Source organism: Sminthopsis crassicaudata, chromosome 2 (genome assembly GCF_048593235.1).
Source record: "Sminthopsis crassicaudata isolate SCR6 chromosome 2, ASM4859323v1, whole genome shotgun sequence".
Lineage (NCBI taxonomy): Eukaryota > Metazoa > Chordata > Mammalia > Dasyuromorphia > Dasyuridae > Sminthopsis > Sminthopsis crassicaudata.
The window spans coordinates 503400397-503420572 of NC_133618.1; the positions used below are offsets into that span (position 1 = coordinate 503400397).

At 33.4% G+C, this 20176-nt stretch overlaps 1 protein-coding gene across 2 annotated transcripts in view; it reads right to left on the reverse strand.

The window, feature by feature from the left end:
• Positions 1-20176, reverse strand: part of SETX (senataxin) — a 76122-nt gene extending 55946 nt beyond the window's left edge. The window contains exons 1-2 of one of the 2 annotated variants that reach the window (XM_074293939.1): positions 20159-20174; positions 19891-20009 (exon numbers count right to left, since the gene is read on the reverse strand). In XM_074293939.1, coding sequence (XP_074150040.1) covers positions 19891-20009; positions 20159-20161 — 122 coding nt within the window. In that variant the 5' untranslated portion in view covers positions 20162-20174. Of the gene's footprint in view, positions 1-19890; positions 20010-20158 lie in introns of both variants that reach the window. The other variant, XM_074293941.1, reaches the window with a different exon arrangement.

The window sequence follows — 20176 nt, forward strand, 5'->3', positions numbered from 1 at the left end:
TGAGTTAAAATCTAACCTCAGACACAACACTTATTAGCTGTGTGACCCTGGGCGAGTCACTTAACCCTAATTGCCTCAGCATTAAAAAAAAAGAAAAGTGATTTATAGGACAGTTAAATTTTAAAACTTAACTCAGAAAAAAACTGGTCATTGTGGGAAAGCTAAATTTTTGAACTTTTGAACTTAAAAGAAAAAGGAACATGACTTCAGGTAGTCATACAATCCATTCATGGTAACACAGAAAGAATCAATTCAAAAATAGAATCAAAATTCGATTCAAATTTCTTAAAATAATTGCACAGACTTTCTTGAAGTGTTACTTTTGCTTTGTCACATGGATGACACTGAGAAGTAAAAGTGATGATATATAAAAACAAAACTTAGTACTCAAAATGCTTTTTGCAGGTCAGTCCAAGATAGTGCCAACATAGCAGGGAAGGAATACAAAGTTCCTCCCCAAAACTCCAATAAAACAGATTTAGAAAACAAAATTTCTCAGGGAAATCCAAGGAAAAAAAAATCACGAAGAGTGATTTTTCTAGCCAACTTTGACATAAGGAGACAGAGAGGTCTGTAGAGGATCAGGAACAAACTGTATACTGGATCAAACAGAGGCCCCTTATGAGGGAACCTTGTAGAGGACAAGTACCAACTCGCAACTTTGTCACCCAGTATCCAATTCCAGTCACAAATTCAGGACAGAGTGAGAAGAGCACCTGTGCCTACCCCCACCATATCCCTCCCTAGTACAGCTCTTGGTTATGTACCAAGAAAGGAGCAGGTTCAGAAACAAGCATCATTCATGTAACTTGACTCCCAAGAGAAGAGCAAGAGTCACAGTTCTAGGTTCTAGCCCAATCTGAAGCCTGCACAGAAATAATTAGGGCCAAGAACTCCAGACTAAAAAAGGAACACTATAATTCTATCACTCTAGACTACCAGAGCTTATTGTGGTTGAGTCTAGCAATGGTCTACTGTTGCTTGAACCCAAACTCAAGTCAGAAACTTGCAGAACTCAGACCAGGGGGAGAACTGTAAAATTTTACTGTGGATCATACCTCTTTGGGAGCACTGAAAGCTGGTGAAGTCACCAGCCTCTGCCTGAGATCCATAAATACCACAACACTTAATACCCTCAGAAAGCAGCAACAAGATCAGCCTAGATCTTCCCTCCAGAAGTACATAGATTCCACTCCAAATATATCAAGTGCAAAGTCAGAAAGTAGGCTAGAATTATGAGCAAAATAAAAAAGAATTCTACCATAAAGAGCTAATTATGGCAGCAAGGATACTCCAAACACAAACCCAGAAGAGAATGACAAAACTTTATAAGCAAAGTCTCAGAGAAAAACAGTGTGGCTACCAAAATTTAACTAGAATTCCTGGAAAAGATTTAATTTTTAAAAAATGTTTGTCAGTGAAAGGCAAGTCTGAAGGAAAAATTGGCAAAGAAATAGAGCTATGAAAGAACAGAATAACTTGGCTCAAGAGGCATCAATAAATCTAGCCCAAACACCAAATTCCCTGAAAAACCAAACACAAATCAATGATTTTACTGAACAGGAAATATCAAAGTAAACTGCCTAAAAATAATAAGTTTGCCACTCAACTATATTCCATTAGACTTTTTGATCATGCACACCCAGAAACTTCATCCTGAAAGATCATATCAGCCCTGTTACTCACACTTTCTCTACTCCTCTTCCTTTCCTTTCAGAATCTCCATATAAGAAGGCAACTCAGACTTCATGTCTCACCCTGATACCCTTCTCTGGACTTCTCCAAGCCAGGCACCTTCTCTTCTTCTTTCCTTCCCCTTTCACCTTCCTTTTATGCTTTATCTTCCCCAATTGGTTATAAACTCCTTGAGAACAGAGACTTTTATTTATCACTTAGCACAATAATGTGTATTAGTTGGTTAACTGACATAAAGACAACTAATCTAATAAATGGAGGGAAGAAATTTAAGAAGTACAAGACTTTATGAACACCATGATTAAAACAAGAGCTATACATTTTAATTCAGACCTCTTAGAACCAGTCTCTAAGTGGCATAGTGAATAGAGCCCTAAGTTAAGAAGAGTTCAAAGTCAGCCTTAGATACTTACTAGCTGTGTGATCCTGGTAAATCCTGTTGGCTTCAAAAATAGGGACAGCACCACCTATCTTCTAGGGTGACTGCGAGAATTGAATAATTATAAAGCATTTAGCACAGTGGCTAACACTGCTATATAGTAGGTGCTGTTAGCTATTCTTTACATACTAAAAATAATTCCTACAATATTAACTAAAAGAGCTTTTTGGTGTCCTGTTTTTTTTTTCCCTTATTAGTTTCAACATTCTGAGCATCAGTGCTGTTGATACTAAGATGACTATGCTACACTTTCATATTTACCTTCTATTTGCCCTTTTATTTCCTATATCAAAAATATAAGTTGATGTGCAGTTTTCATTTATTCTTTTTCCTCCTCATTGGAATAATTTTTTTTTTCTTCAGAATTTCATTCTTGAGAGCTTTTTATTTTTCCTGACCTTCCTTACAGAATTTTAATTCTTACAACTTTTCGAAAGGTACTTCCCCAACATCTAGGATATATTAATTTGTTCATTCAATAAGCAAAGTTCCTACTTACTATTTGCTGAGTACTATTAACTGGAGATGCCAAACTATATGCTTAGTGATCCTTTCCTTTTTTATCTTTAGGAGTAAATTCATTTATTTACCCTGGTAGGTCCTCCTCTTTGATTAGAATCAATTCCAGAATAGAAATTTCTCTCATAGGCTCTTCTACCTCTAGACAAAGTCATGGAGTTCCTACAATTCTCTAGAAAATTTAAGTCCATTAATGATCACTATCATCATATATTTGTATGAAGCTTGTGATCAAGTTCCTTTAGTCCCCCACTTTGCATTTTCTTATTCAGATTGTTTGCATCCAGTATCGCTTCAGTTTCCCCTATCTTTACTCAAAAACTCATCATGCTTCCCCACATACTACTACTCAAGACCTATTTAAAGCTGGGTTTCCCTCTCTCAACCTAGCTGGATATTCAGTGGCTACTCAGGAGCCTAGTCCCAAGTTTGGTTGGCTCCAATGAAGAATGGTTTACCCCAATTTACACAGTCTGTTATCTTTCCTGCCTCCCCAGGCTCTCATAGGTCTGGGGATTTACATGGATAATAGATCTAATTGACTCTAGTGGTTTATCAGCCTCAGCCTCCCCCACTAGCAGGGATGACAGGATTGTGTCACATCATCTCTCCCTACCTCATCTTTTTTAGACCTATCCCACCCCACATAATAATTATATCTTTTCAATGTCATATTTTATCCATGGTTGGTGAAAAACCCTCCAGTGATAATTACGTCAAATTTGCCTCTCTGTAGTTAGTTTTGTAGTTCATTTTGCTTGTCACTTTGTTCTTTGTCTGCTTTATACAACAAAATAAAAATATGGAAGCATAGATTGAGATAACTTTTGAGTACTCATCTCTAAAAAAAAAAAAAATCTAATCTGATCCTTTAACTTTATGGATCAAAAGAGGTTCAAACCCAGATGATATAACCTAGAATCTAGTGTGCTTGCCACTGTTATCATCACTCTGTACAGATTTGTTGGAGCTTATAGGTATATTTCTTGTTTCTTAGATTTTAGATTTTGTTTTTTAGATTTCTGGGCATCTCTACTCCTATTTTTCCTATATCAGATTTACTCAAATTATTCTGGTTGGTGATCAGACTGAAGTTTTCTTTCTCTCCCATTTTCAGCTTAAAGTTCTTTTGATTAGAATCTGCAGGACTTTGGACAAATACATTATCATCTAGCCTGTTTGGTAGCACACCAGTGCAAGCCAAAAACCTATTATTCCTATGTTTTAGTTAAAAAAAAAAAAAAAAAAAAAAAAAAAAAAAAAAAGCAAACAAACAAAAAAAACCTAGAAAAGCAAAAGTCATGAATATTTCCACATACATAGGCCAGAGAACAATTACCTATGAAATTGTGAATCTATTATATAAAAATTTAATGTGATAGCATTGAAATATTCTTTTTGCCTAGGTTCCCTTCTAAACTTCCTTTTGCTCTCTGAATATTTTTAAAACATCTGATTATCTTTGCTTTTTTACATCACTACAGCATACTTCCCAACTGTTTCCTACTCCAAAAAAAGGTCTTCTTTGATATAAGTATAATCAAGCAAACCATGTGTTGTATTGCTCACATCTGGAACATATATCTTGTAGTGTGCCTATGTAGCTCATCACTTCACTAGCAAGAGGAATATTCATCATCAGTCTTCTGAAGCTGTTATTAGCCAGTGGATTGAGCAGAATTCTTAAAATTTTCAAAGCTGTTGTCCTTTACAAATGCTATAATAATGTACCAATAATTCCCTAGTTCTGCTCACTTCATTTTCCTAGGATTCTCTGAATCTGTCTTATCATATCTTATAGAAAAATAATTTCACATCCAGTTATAATTTTTTCAGTCATGCCCCACTTCGTTTCCAAATCTCTGCTACAACAAAAGACATTGTTACACATTTTTATATTGTATGGATCATTTTCCTATCTTGATCTCTTAGAAATACGACTAGTAGTGGTACCACTAGGTGAAAGGGTATTAAATTAGTAACTTCTTGCATATAATTCTAAGTGACTGGATCAGTTCAGTTTCAAAAATGTATTTCTTAATGGTTTGTCGTTTTACAGTCCTCCAATAATTACTTTCCCTTTTTAGTGATTGTCAATTTGATGGTTATGAAGTAAAATTTTTTATTTGAAATTCTTTTATGATTGAGATTTTTTTTTTTTAATATGGTTGAAGGCTTGAAATTCGTCCCTTGAGAACTTCCTATGTGTATCCGGTGACCATTTTAACCATTAGGGAATGGCTTTTTTTTTCCAATCTATCTACCATATCTATCCTGAAAACCATCTCTTTGGTAAATAAATTTGATGTCAAAAAATGTTATAATTATAAAATAAAATAAAAAATTAAAAAAAAAAAATAAATAAAAAAATAAATTTGAAAGCTCCTCCTCATACCCCGTTAACCATTTCACTTTCAATTCTAATTGCAGTTTCTGGTAATGCAAACTTTTAATTTTAAGTAACCAAAACTATCCATTTTGTCTCTTATGCTCATCTAGCTTATTTGGCCAAGAACATTTAGCCTATTTATAGCTGTAAAAGATACCTTCTTTCAGTCTTCTCTAATTTTTATATAACATTTTATATCTAAGTTTTATTTATATCTATATCTAATTTTTTCCAGACTGTTATTTATATCTATATCTAATTTTTTCCAGACTGTTTTCTTTAAAGTTTTTTTTAATTTTTATGAGTATATGTACTTGAATTTATAGAAACTACACAGCTATTTGTTTGCATCTAGATCTTATGTTCTTAATCAATTTTGCTGATCAATTTTCTTATAACTACCATTATCTTGTAACAGCAGCAAATTGTTTAAATAACTATTGTTTTGTAGTAGTTACTCCTAGATTTTTCTTCTCCCCTTTTTCATTATATCCCTTAAAATCGATCTTTTATTTCTTCAGAAGAATTGTTAAACTATCTGATTCTATGATGTAATCCTTTGGTAGTTTGTTTGGTATGGCACTGAATCAGTAAATTAACTCAAGATATTGTTTTTATTACATTATCATGGACAAATTGTAAGAAATTATTTTCTAATTATCACTATAAAGAGGATTTTGTAGTGTTAGTCATACAATTCTTGTGTGTCTCTTGGAAAGTAGATTTCCTCATATTTTATATATTCTGTAATAAAAATGCTGAATTCTGTGCAAAAACATTGGCTAAAACAGAAAGGATAAGGTAAAGGGACACACAGAGATCCTATCGGTCAATTTGACTGGAATGAATTCATCCATAAAATAGAGGAAAATAACAATGAACTTGAATGCATTGTCCAATAATATATATTAGAAATACACTAGCAGCATAAACATTCTCACACAGTTCAAGTGAGAGGATGGGCAGAATTTATTATCCTTCGTGAAAATTATTTTGTAGTAGAAGTAATCATAACCTCAGACAAGGCATTAATAAAATAGGTATGATTAACTATATTTTGCTTAAAAACAACATAATGAATCAATACTTTGTGTATATATTACATATAAATGCACTGAATGATATGGTATCTAAAGACTAGAAGGGACAATTAATCAAATTACAGGGAGAAATAACACTAATCCTTGGCTGTCTCAATAAGCCTCTTTCAGATAAACATATATAGCAAAGATAAAAGTATGATGTTAAAGATCTTAATAGTTTTATAAAATGTCTTAGCTATTCTGATACTAACTAGAGCTATCATATCTAGTTCTGATATTACTTCATTTATGCTGCCTTTAAGTATAAGGGTGTATTTCCTTCCCTCATGTCCTTCTATGCTTTTTCCCTCTCTCCTAGCTGCTCTTTACAAAGTCAAAAAGGCTTTTACTATGCAAAATTACATATTACTATTATTCTGAAATATAGAACAAGACTCTTCCCTTAATATCTATACTATGGGACTTACATAATCCAAAAATTTATTTTTACACTAATTTTTACATCTTAAATGGTTGCCTAACTTTTCTAAGAAGTATTATGTGATTAAGTTAGAACAAACCTTAACAGACAAGAATAAGACTAAACCTAAATTGGGTGTGAGCTTGCAAAGAACTACCATAGTAATCAGCTTCCCCAGCTGCAGCCTTCACAAGAAAGAAGAGAAAAGAAACAAAAGCTGAGCAGTAGCAGCAGTTGTGGAAGGACTCCTAAAACCCATTCTGGACTTAATGAGTTGACACAAAAACAATCAGAGACATATGGAGGAAGAAGGGAAAAAAAACAGGGAAAAGAGAAGAAACACAATGACAGAAATCAAGTTGGGCCATCTGCATACATCTTAGAACAGAGGCTTTGGATTGAAGCTAGTTTTGAAAGCAATCTTTTAGTGTCTGAACTTACCCCAAAAGTCTATTCTTTCCTCAACTTCCCAATCCTGTAACTATCCAATATTGTAATATGTGCTGCATGCTTTTTTTTTTTTAACCTAAATATTTTCTGCATCACCCATTTGTTTCAAACATAAAAAACCTGATGCTTGGACTAGAGATAAAAAAAAAAAAAAAAAAAAAAAATTGGATAGAACCAACCCTCTGTCTTGATAAGAATTTTCTTAATTGAGTGCTCCAAGTTACTGTGGCAATATTAATACTTTTTCATCTGATAAAATCCGCAGAGAAAGAGAATAAGGACCTTTATGCCTTTGATATTACACTATCCTAAACTTAAAAAACAAATCCAATTAATAGCAGTACAAAGATGTACCTGACTAAATCTCCATAAAGAGGCTGAGGAAAAAAAAAAAAAAGACTTGCTAAGAGACAAGAGCACACCTTAAACCACCCACCAGTAAGGAGAGAGAAAAAGCATGAGAAGGATTCATCACTATCAAATAAAGAGGAGGGAGCAGAAAGGATTAATTTCCTATGTATATTCATTCAATTCTTTATCCCAATTGGTTAGTCCAGATATTCCTATTTCTCCCTCACCCCCTCTCCATGCTTGTATATACTTTTGCCTCATAGTCTATGAGAAATAAATTCCTTCCCTTAACTCATTTCTTCCATAGTACATTCCTTTACCTCTTCCTTTTCTCTACTTTAAACCAACAAAAAAATACATATCAGTCCCTATATTTGTGAGTCTTTGTAAAGGGCTAGAACTGAGCAATGCACTTTGATAATGAAGCACATGAGACTAATTGTCAATTGGACGGTTCCCTATTAACTTGTTTGAAGGTTCCCCAGCTGTTCTGTGATGACTTGATTGGTGAGACAAAGAGGGGGAAGCAACTTGTGTGGGAGGAGTAGGAGAAACTTGGGTGGTGGAACTCATGCTCACTCGCACTCCTGACCTGGCGTTGGAGGCGACTGTAAAGATCCTGAATAAAGATGTTTAGTGATCCTGACTCCTGCTGATTTCTGGGAAGATAAGAGTTCCAGCAAGTCTTGGAGATAAAAAATCTATAAGTACTTAGGGGGCAGCTAGTTAGTGCAGTGAATAGAGCACCAGCCCTGAAGTCAGGAGGACCTGAATTCAAATTTGGCCTCAGACACAGCACTTCCTTACTGTGTGACCCTGGGCAAGTCACTTAATATTTTTTTTGAATTAAGTACTTCAACATTGTATAGCTCCTCCCAATGATTCAAATGTAATTTTTTTTTTTTTTTTGGAGATTTTTTTTTCAAATGACTTGCATATCACTTTTAGAAGTGCTTTAAAATGTTTTATTATACGTCTTTTCCCCATAGGATTGTACTCAAATTTTACAGCAGTAAATTATTCTTTGGTATAATCCTTTATCATATGCCATCTTACAAAATTTTTTTATTATGGTTTCTGACTGCTTAGAGCACTGGTTTTTGTTTTTGTTTTTTTGTTGTAAGTTAGAAGCTCTAGATTTTGGCTATAACATTTCTGAATATTTACAGTCTGGAGTTTCTTTCAAGAGGGTGACAAGCAGGTTCTATTTTAACTGTCCTCTGTGTATTAACACAGGGCAATTTTATAATTAGCTAAAATAGTATTCAGGTTTTTTGATCACAATTTTTAGGGAATCAAATGATTTTTAAATTACCTCTCCTTAGCCTATTTTCCAGGTCACTTGTTTCTGTTGCTGGTTCCAAAGCTCTCTAGAAAGCTAGCTCACACATTACAGTTAGGTATCAATAAATTTGATATTTCCTTTTTTATTCCCCCCTAATTCTTTGACTTTGTTCAAATATTTCTTGTCTTATGGAATCTAAATTTTCTTTATTCCATTATCTTTTTCAGGGAGTCCATTATTTGGCAAAGTTTTCCACCTTCTGTTCTGAACTCTTCTTTTGATTTTTCTTCTTGAATTCATTACAAAAAAATTTGATAACTTTTGTGTACATTTTTCCAAGTCCATCCCCTTTCCCACTCCCACAGAAATATTTTTATGAGAGAATTTTTTTAAAATGAAAAAAGGAGAGGAAAAATCAGCAAAAACAAAAACTTAAAAAAAAAAAAATCTGACAATTAATGCAATCTTCTCCATTCACATATTTCACCATCTCCCTGAAAGAGAAGAAATATCTACTAATGCCACTTCTTTGGAATCATGCTTGTTTTCTGCAATTCTGCAACATTCAAATTGTTTATGATTATTGTTCTTTCCAGTTATATTGTTGTAGTTATTGTATATGGGGTGGAGGAGGGTGGGTTTGCTTATTTCATTATTTTAGTTCATGTAAATCTTTTCATTAATCTCTGAATTCGACATATTTGATATTTCTTGCAGCACAGTAATACATATTTACATATCATCATTTACTTAGCCACCTCCCTTTCCCCAATGAATGTACTTGTATTTTGTTTCCAATTCTTTCATACTATGAAATGTTGCAATAAATATTTTGGTGAACAAAGAGCCTTTCTTTTTTTTATCAATGACTTCCTTGGAATTTGTGCCTAACAGCAGAATCTCGGAGTTAAAGAGTATAGAAATTTACTTACCTTATTTACATAATTCCAAACTGCTTTCCAGTAACAGTAGTACCAATTCACAGGAAGCTATTTTTAACAACCCTACTAACATTGACTATTCTTGTCTTTTAACATTTTAGCAAATCTGGGAATTCTTGTCATTTTAATTTTTATTAGTAATTTAAAGCTGTCACTTTATTCCTAATGGCATGTTTTACCCTTTGCTCCAATTCTTTCAGCCTTTTGTAATTTTTGTGGCCACGGTTTTTTCTCTGAGATTTAGCTTATAATTGTGCAATTACTTTCTTCTCCCAGTTTCTATCTTGCATTTTTCCAACCCCACAGTATTTCTTGTGTTTGCAATATTGTTTATTCTTTTTTTTTTGCCTCAGATCTTAAATTGGGATTTTGCATTCAGGTTATCCCCCCACTCTGGCACTCTGAGATAGATCATGCTTATTAGTTCTATCTCTACATGACACTGCTGTTTCTGGCCTGGAATGGGTGGTTATGCATCCTTAATCTTATTTTATATTGTGTCATTCAACAATTTTTTCCCTTCTGTCACCAAATAACCATTGGACATTTCAAACAGGATGTCCTTGAGACATCTTAAACTAAACATAACCCAAATTGAATTCTTCCTCTTTCAAAATGCTCTTTTCCTACTTTTCATTTTACTGTAAAGAGTACCTCCCACCATCTAGACACCCAGAATTATAGCCCCTATAGGCATTATTCTCAACTCTTCATTTTCTTACAAGCCCAATCAGTTACCAACTTACTTTATAACATCTTTTCTAAATTCTTGTCATATTATAGGGACTCTTGAAATAGTCTTCTGGATGGTCGCCTACTCAAGTCCTTCCCCACTTAGGATCTTTCTAAAGTACAAGTCAACTTGATTAGCCTTTATCTTCTGCCTTAATTTCTAACTTGTATCTCAATCTCTTTGTGGACCTCTGAAGATTTATTTCAATTGGCCTCTTTCCTCTCCTGGCTTCTTAATGACAAATTGGTTCCATCTTTGCTGTGGCCCTAATAGTCACCACCAGTGTAATGTTGGAAATCACACTGGGCTTAGTTTTCTATTCTCAGTCCTCTGGGGGTTGATGTGCAGGACCTAAGTTAGTCTTGCCTCCTACTATTTCTAGGCCCTGTCTCCCTGCATACTGACCTACTAGGACTAAGTTTGTCCTACTTCTGTAGTGAAGAGCCAAGATTAGTTCCAAATACTCTGTTAATAGGACTACAATGATTTAGGATTCCTTGTCCAAAGCACAGTCTGGCTAACTTACCTTCTCTCCCCATTTCTGTTAGTTTTTGGCCCAATTACCAAAATTTGAGCTGGTTTCTCTGGATTGATCCCTCCCACAGCCAATGTTATTTCTACATTTATCTGAGCTAGCATTGACTTCTCTGATTTAACTCTTCTACCAGCTTCTACTATCGGAGTGTACAATTGTAGATGATGGTAAAGCTTATTTCTGTTTCTTTTTCAAATTTGTCTATGGTAAGTTTTAAAAATTAACTTTTATTGTTTTCAAATAACAAAAACCTACCCCTCAACCTCCCAGTTCCCTCCCCAATTAAAAATGAATTATCAAAACTCTTGAAACAAATATAGAATCAAGCAAAACAAATACCCACAATGGCCTTGTGCAAAAAAACAAGTATTATCATTAGCTTTTCTGGGGCTCTTTTCATATGTTTGATGGGGTTTCTATGAGAGAACTGAGCTTTTCTACAACCTTTCAGGTTACCATTCTAACCAAAATATTTCTATATTTTAAGAAATGTAAATTTTAATTCTATTACTAAAAAAAAAAAAAAAAATCATCTAAATCAACTTTTCATTTTCAAATCTGACTATCTTCGGAGTCACTCGTCCTCTTATTATCAGAAATGATAAATCTTTGTCCTCCTTTGATCTTCTGGTCCATAATTTCATAATCTTAGCAATGATTTTCAGATTCCTCTCAGCAATATAATTTGAGTTCAGGTTACCATCAGAAATGAATAGTAGTAATCATCTTTGTCAAATCCTAAAAATTCTAAAAATTTCTCCATCATGTGTAGGCCATATGTAGCTCAGGAAGACAGTAAGCTTATTTCTATTATCAAGTCAACATAGTTATATTTCAGTATCTCTCAAGAGGGAATCACCAACCACCACACTACTACTCTCTTCTATCTCACACCAAAGAACCTGTATATTGTTGTATTTCACAGCATTTGTGGATTCACATGATCACTCTTGATAAAACAGCAGCTGTTTCTCTTAGAGAAGTTCTTTAATTTTTTTTACTTAGCTCCAAATGTTCAATAATCCTCTGTGTTAGATTTTTCCACCTTTCAAACCCCTGACAGTTTAGGACTCTTTTACCTCTTCACATCCTTTTCCTTCCAGTTTTTTTTAATGAATCAACAATAATAAATAATAAAAGTAGGGAAGCCTTTCTCAAAGTCCTTTTTCTGGGAAAGAGATGAATTTGCACCTTGACAACACATAATAATATATAGCAGAAAGACAACACTGTAAAGTCTTTGAAGATTACCACAGAATTTCCTCCTATTCTCCTTTTCTGTAAACCAAGATTCCTATTCCTTTTTTTCTGACAGATCTTGCTACCAACTATTGTAGCCAATTACATACTGAAGAATTCTTACCTCATTAACAACATTTTACAATAACACCAAACTCTCTCCTTTAAAAGTCCTTTTCTTTCAGGTCCAGTTCTCCTGGAAGAGTGCCAAATTTCCCCACCTTAAATTTAATCCTGGGCTTTATTCACAATTCCAAACTCGAGTAAATCTCTATATCTTCAAAATTCTTTTTTTAAAACTTTAACTCAAGTCTTTATCTTTCTTCTCCCACCCAATAATCTCCCATTGGGGCCAGAAGTGTAGAGAGGTTCTGGATTCACCAAACTGAAGCCTACAATGCAGCACAACAGAAAGAAAAAAGAACAGAAAAGAATCTGGAGCACCCAAAGCTCCTAAGACAGGAAGAGGGTGAAGTTTGTCAGCCACAGTATTGGCAGTGAATATTTATTGCTAACTGTGTCTCTTAGCCACAAGAGAGGCTTCAGTCTAATAGGGAGATAGGAATCATTATAAATATTTTTAAAGACACAGAAATCATGATCTGCATGAATACAGTACCTATGCCAATGAGATTATTAAGTATTTTTCACTTTATAGCTCTCTTTTTCTCTTGATATCTATTTACAGACTTATAGACAAATAGTGAGAGATCTGATTATTTCTCACTCATACTAAAAGTCCATTATTACAATTGGAGTGACCCTATCCTATTTTCTTGTCCAAAACCCAATATCGAAAGGACAAAGCTTATGAAAGATAGGATCACCATTCTCCTCATTTCTGGGTATGGTTGCTACTCTAAAATAGATCAGATTTCTAATTTAAGGTAAATTCTTGCCCACAGTGTTCCTCTTAAGCAAGCAAGTTTGGGTAGGGGAATTTCCTTTGTCTAGATTGCCCCAGGCTAGGAATAAGCTGAGTATAAAGACAGTCACTACCCAAAACTATCAAAATGTCACCCTCTCAGCCCCTCATCGGAATGAGCCCATTTCTTATTGTTAGCAATCAAAGTTGATTACCACTTCAGGAACACCCACTCTTCCAAAGAGGCCACCATCATGAGATGAGGGATCTTTGGGAATTTAAGAGTGACAATAACCTCTTTTATTAATAAAATGACTAAATTACATCCAGCCATTCTGGAGAACAATTTGCAACTATGCTCAAGAAGTTATCAAACTATGACCCAGCAGTGTTAATACTGGGCTTATATCCCAAAGAGATCTTAAAGAAGGGAAAGGGACCTGTATGTGCAAGAATGTTTGTGGCAGCCCTCTTTGTGGCCAGAAACTGGAAACTACATGTATTATGCCGCAGTCTCCTTGAGCTGTTCTACCTCAGTTTCCCTGCACTAGTTTCCCTTATTGTCCTGAGTTTCCCTGAATTGTTCTATTTCAGTTTCCTTAACTGTTCTGCCTCAGTCCCTTAAGTTGTAAAACCCCCCTGGTTCATTAAGACTGAGGACCATTTGCTCTAAGGTTATAAATTGTCAATGGGAGATGAGAAGCATGTCAGACTTTCTGGCTCCTAGCTCCTTCTGCCCTCAAGAATTTGTGACACTGCCCCTCTAAAATATTCCAAAAGATAAGACTATCTCGGATACTCCACTGACATCTTTACTTCTGTTATTCAAACATTCTGACAATGGCTTTTAGCAAGAATTTACAGCCTCCCTCCCATCCTGACAGAACCAAGGCTTCTAACTTTTCCCGCTCTTCTTCCTTTCCTTTGTCTGAAAAGCTATAAAAGGGTTTATCATTCCCCCATTCATTACTGGATGCTCTGAGACGAGAGTTCTGTCCAGTCAATTAAACTCTCCAATTAATAAAATATTTAAAACTCTCTAATCTCTATCTTGCCTCAGTTTCTTCAGCATTACACGTGGATACCCATCAATTGGAGAATGCTGATTAAATTGTGGTGTATTAATATTATGGAATATTATTGTTCTGTATGAAATGACCAGCAGGATGATTTCAAAAAGGCCTGAAGAGACTTACATGAACTGATGCTGAGTGAAATGAGCAGGACCAGGAGCTCATTATATAACTCAACAACAATACTATATGATGATCAATTCTGATGGATGTGGCCATTTTCAACAATGAGATGAATCAAATCAGTTCCAATAGAGCAGTAATGAACTGAACCAGCTACACCCAATGAAAGAACTCTGGGAGATAACTATGAACTACTACATAGAATTCCCAATCCCTTTAATTTTGTCCTCCTGCATTTTGGATTTCCTTCACAGGCTAATTGGACACTATTTTAAAGTCCGATTCTTTTTGTACAGCAAAACAACTGTTTGGGCATGTATACATATATTGCATTTAATTTATACTTTAACATATTTAACATGTATTGGTCAACCTGCCATGGGGGGGGGGGGGAGAAGGAGGGGAAAAATTAGAACCAAAGGTTTGGCAATTGTCAATTTTATAAAATTACCCATGCATATATCTGGTAAATAAAAACTATTAAAATAAAAAAAGTTTAAATGATTAATTACCCATTTTATACAAATTATGTTGCCTGAACTTTTTAAACATCACAACAGATATACCACATATATAGCAGCTTATTTTTCCCCTTTCAAAGAAATTTAATTTTACATATTTGATCTAAAAGCTAATATTAGAAGCAACATGGAACAATATATAATCTTTTCCTTCAAGGGATTTAGATCTAAATTAGGGAAATGGTGACTAAGTTTTATATGCAAATCTTTTTTTTAATCTTCAGTAGTTCTCTATTCTCTATAAAGCTCAAATTATTTAGCATTCAAAGATCTACTCAATCTACTGATAACTCTTACTTTTTTAGCTTTCTCAAATTACTCTTCCCTATAATCTCCCTATTCTATAAAATATTTTTCTATCCTGAGTCTGGAAAATACTCCCTAGCCCAAAACTACTACCCACTTTTTCAAAAGCACACTTCAAATGCCATTTTATCTAATAACGACTTTCTCACAAGGTCTCAAATTCAAACAAATATTTCTTGAGAAGCCACTATGTGCAAGGTATATTAATTTAATATCATTAAGAAATGTATGGAGGTGGGAATAAAACAATAAATACAAAGTCATTTCAAGAAAGAAAAAGCATTGATTGGGAGAGAAGACTGAAGTTTTGTTTAGGAAGGGGCAACAAAAGCTGTGCTTTAAATGAAGCTAGTAATTTTACAAGATGGAGATAGGAGGTAATACACATTCCAGAAAAAAAGGAAAATGATAAGGCATAATTGAAAGATAGAATCTCATGGACAGAACAGCTAACAGGCCAGTATAACTGAAAATATGCATGAAAATAAGTAATATGAAAAACTAGAAAGATATGCATTAGACAGATTGTAGGTGTTTTTAAATGCCTGGTTAAAGATTATATATTTTATCCCTTAGACAATAAGGATCCACTAAATATTTCTTAAGCAGAGGCATGATACTCCCACTTCAGTGTTTTAAAAAATATAATTTGGCAGCTACAAAAAGGATACACATTTAAGGGAATCCTGGGACCGAAGTCCATAAAAATAATTTACTCTTAATATTCTTGCTAGGAAATGAGGATCAGAAAATGGGATGATATATATAAAAAATATGAATAAGCAAATTTGGAAAGGATAAGAAAAAATTCTCAACAAAAAGTTAAAACATTTGAAATACTGTTCTCAATCATTATTTAAAAAGAGAAAAAAAAAGTCAAAAGAATTCTTTTAAGATTTCATTTCACAACCTTGATGAACCCAAGATAAAAAATGAGAATTACATTTTTAGTCACGGACAATGTGGGAATTTATTTTTCCCAACTATTCATATTACGAGGGTTCCATTTTTTCTTTTTCTTTTTTATTTCTAATTAGGGAGTGAGGTAGAAAGAAAAGAAAATCCCTGTTCATGGAAAAAAATTTTTTTCAAAAGAGATTTTTTTTGGAACACAAGATTTTGCAAAGGTGAATGTTGAAAATTATCCATGCATATTGTTTTACAAATAAAAAGTTTAATTAAAAAAAAATCAGAAAAAAATTCTATAAAGGTTTTTATATATTTACAAAACCAATCGCTAAATTAATTGATGATATAAATGCTTATATTTGTTATAGTGAATCACATTATCACTAAAGACAATTGTGAAACACTATTGTGCCATCAGAAATATCAAAAGGTATACATAAAGAAACGTCAGAAGTTATATGAATGACTACAAAGTAAAATAAACAGAATTAAAACTCATAGACTAATACTTTGATAAAAACAACTGAGTATTTCTCATTGATGAACAGAATAAACACTACACCAGAAGACTAATGAAGGAGCATGATTTATAGTTTCCTATGCAATCCTTTTTCTCTACTTTACGTTAAATTGTTCAATTCAGCTAATCTTTCAAATTCAAAAATGTTTAAATTATTTAAAATTCAAAACTTCCTGCCAAGATATCTCCATTCCTCCCTACTACAACAAAACCTAAATGTTCACACCAAACTGAATAAGGATCAAGAAAATCCAATTAGAAACTACATAGTGATTTATAGTCCAATACTGCATGCCTGCCAAAAAAAAAAAAAAAAAAAAGGGAATAGGAATAAAAAAGGGAGTTCCCTCTAACAATCAGAAATGATATGTATGTAGCTGCAAGGAGTCCTTGTTAGAGACAGAATGAGTAGTAGGCTCCCCAGTTAAAATTCCTGGGTAATGGGATAACCAGAAAGGCCCAAGGTGAGGCTCTTGGAAACCTACAGAATAGAAGCAGATAATATGACAGTATTGACCAGTATGTTGCTCCAGAATTGGATACTCTATATCCAATGATCCTAATGCCCTTAAAGACAATAGAAAGGGCCTGAAGATTTAGCACTCTGAACCTCAAGAATTCAGGGAGCCTTATTCAGGAAGCCAATTCAAGAATTCAAAGAAAAATCAATCAATTAACACCCTATCCAAAAGTGAAGCATGGATTAGAGTCTGAACCAATTCAGAAACTAAAGGTGGATAAGTGAGTAAATAAAAAATCAACTAGTATCAAAAACTACTGCAACTCAACTTCATAACATTACATAGAGTTAAAGGGGAAAGATGTATTTTCTGAAAAGAATACAAAGGAGAAATTAGTAAATCTTTTTTTATGAGATAAAAGAGCTGGAAGAAAGAGTCAGGAGACTAAATAGCTTAGAAGAGAAAGTGTCAAACTTTACTCAAGAAATACACACTCCTAGATGCCCATCAGTTGGAGAATGGCTGAATAAGTTATGGCATATGAATGTTATGGAATTATTATTGTTTTGTAAGAAACAATCAGCAGGATGATTTCAGAGAGGTCTCCAGACCTCTGTAAGTCTGTACATGAACTGATGCTAAGTGAAGTGAGTAGAACCAAGAGAAATTGTACACAGCAACAAGATTTTACAATGATCAATTCTGATGGACATTAGGTATGATGAGGTGATTCAGTCCAGTTCCAATGGTCTTGTGATGAAGAGAGCCAGCACCCAGAGGACTGTGGGGACCGAGTGTGGATCACAACATAAGTATTTTTATTTTTTGGTTATTCGCTTGCATTGTTTTCCTTCTCATGTTTTTTCCTTTTTGATCTGATTTTTCTCATGCAGCATAATTGTGGAAATATGTATAGAAGAATTTCACATGTTTAATATATATTGGATTACTTACTATCTAGGGGAAGGGATGGGGGCTGGAGAAAAAAAATTTGGAACACAAGGTTTTTCAAGACTGAATGCTGAAAACTATGCATATGCTTTGAAAATAAAAAGCTTAAAAAAAAAGAAAATAAATGCAATTTCCTAAAACTAGAATACATCAAATAGAAATAATGAAAGAGACAATTTTGGAGAATACAGAAACTGATGAAAGAGAAAATTTTTTTTTAAATCTTGGATTGTATGAACTGAGTAACATAAGAATTTGAATAATTTTTACAAGGAAAGCAACATTATACAGAAAAACAAGTTGGAAATAATGAAGAACTCAATGTAATAACTAAATCAGTTTTTAGAGGACCAATGATGAAGTATATGATCTATTTCCTAATAGAGAGGTGACTGACACAAAGTCCAGAGACAGATTTTTGGATATGTTAAGTGTGTAGGTTTGATTTGTTTTACTTATTCTGATCTGTTACAAAACTTTTCCCCCCTTTCATTTCTCAGTTTTTAATAGGGAAGGGAAGGTAGACACTAATCATTAACAATAATGCAAAAAAAAAAAAAAAAAAGAAGGGCGGGGGGACGTTATTGTAAGATTTCTTTTTAATTGGACAGAAGAAAATAAATACAATTAAGAACAGTTTTGAAAGTAATGTAATATGGAATAATATTTTTTTTTAAAAGGAACAATTGGGAATATATTAAATTTCATATGGAATCTGTTTGGGAATTCTACTATGTATATGGAAATGCTTAGTTGATGTTTAAATTCAGAAAGAAACTAATTTCAAAGACAAATTAAAAATTAAAAAGTGAAGGTACCACAATGGTAAATATAGCTACAGAATCTGAAACTGACTTATTAACAAGACTAAAATTACATTAGGGCACAAATGTAAACTTTTATGTACTCCTAACTATTTCAAAAGCATGATAAAGCAGGTTAGGGAAAATCAGTGTCATAAAATTCATCCATATCAACATATTAACAACTTGTAATTTTATATTCTAAATAAATTTCATCCCTTAGTCTGCCTACTTGGAGCCAAAATAGCTAGTTTTACTTTTAAAGGCAATACTGCAAATTTCATGTTCTCCACTGTTTAATTTCCAGATCTCAAATTATATGATAAAACAGTAACTTAAACTGATATTGGTTTAAAAAAAAAAACAAAGAAAAAGAAAAAAAAAAAAAAAGGACCAGCCTAGATAAAGAAAAGTAGAAACAGACTAAATAATTCTATTTTTAATAAACTAAGAATACAAATTATTTGAGAAATAATCCCCTAGCTGATAAAAAACTACCGGGAAAACTAAGGAACAGATTGACAGAAATTAAGCTTGGATTACTATTTTACACCTTATGTTATATTAAATCCAAGATAAATGTCTGAGTTTTAAAGGCTATTATAGAAAAATGGTTAAAAGAAATGAACAAATAGTTCTCAAAAGAAATCCAAACTATTAACAATAACAGAGAATATTTCAAATCTCTAAGAAAAATATAAAACCAAAATGATCGAATTTTTATCTCCTGCCCAAAAAATTGGCTAAGATAACAAAAGACTAAATTAATGTTGGAGGAGCTATGGAAAGCCAGGTACTCTTATATATAACTGGTAGAGTTTGTAAATTGGTACAACAACTTTGGAAAGCAATTTGAAATTATGCAGATAAAGTGATGGAAAGGTCCATACCTTTAGAACCAGAGATTCCATTGTTAAGCATGTGTCCCAAGGAAGTCATTAACAAAGAAAGGCACCTTACATATGAAACTATTTAGCAATTTTTCATGGTAAGGAAAGAACTGAAAAAAGTGGACATCTATAAACTGGGTAATGAATAAACAAATCACACTATATGAATGAACAGAATATAGATGCACTAAAAGAAACAATGAACAATAATAGAGAAGCACTGAACTCATGACTGAATGATATAATGTGAATTAAGCAAAGTCAAAAAACAATACACACAATGACTACAGCCAAGTAAATGGAAAGATCAGTAACCACAAAACAATCAAAAATGTATGTTGTGAAACTACAAATATGATTGGCTCCAATGAAGAGATATGAATAGATACCTCTCCCCCGCCCCCCTGCTCCTCTGCAGAGGTTGTGGTCCAAGGGTGTGAATCATTGCGTATGTTAGATTTTTTCGGAAGTGTTGACCAGTTTTGCTGGATTTTTTCCTCTTCTTCCTCTTTAAAAAAAAAATTATTTGTTATAAAGGATGAGGAAAGGGGAAAGGAGAAGGATTCAAGGGAAACTTAGGCAATGCAAAAATAAATATATTTTTTAATCTTTTTTAAAAAATAAATGTATAAAGCTGTATGTAGAAGGTAGACTAACCATGTAACAGTTCAGTTT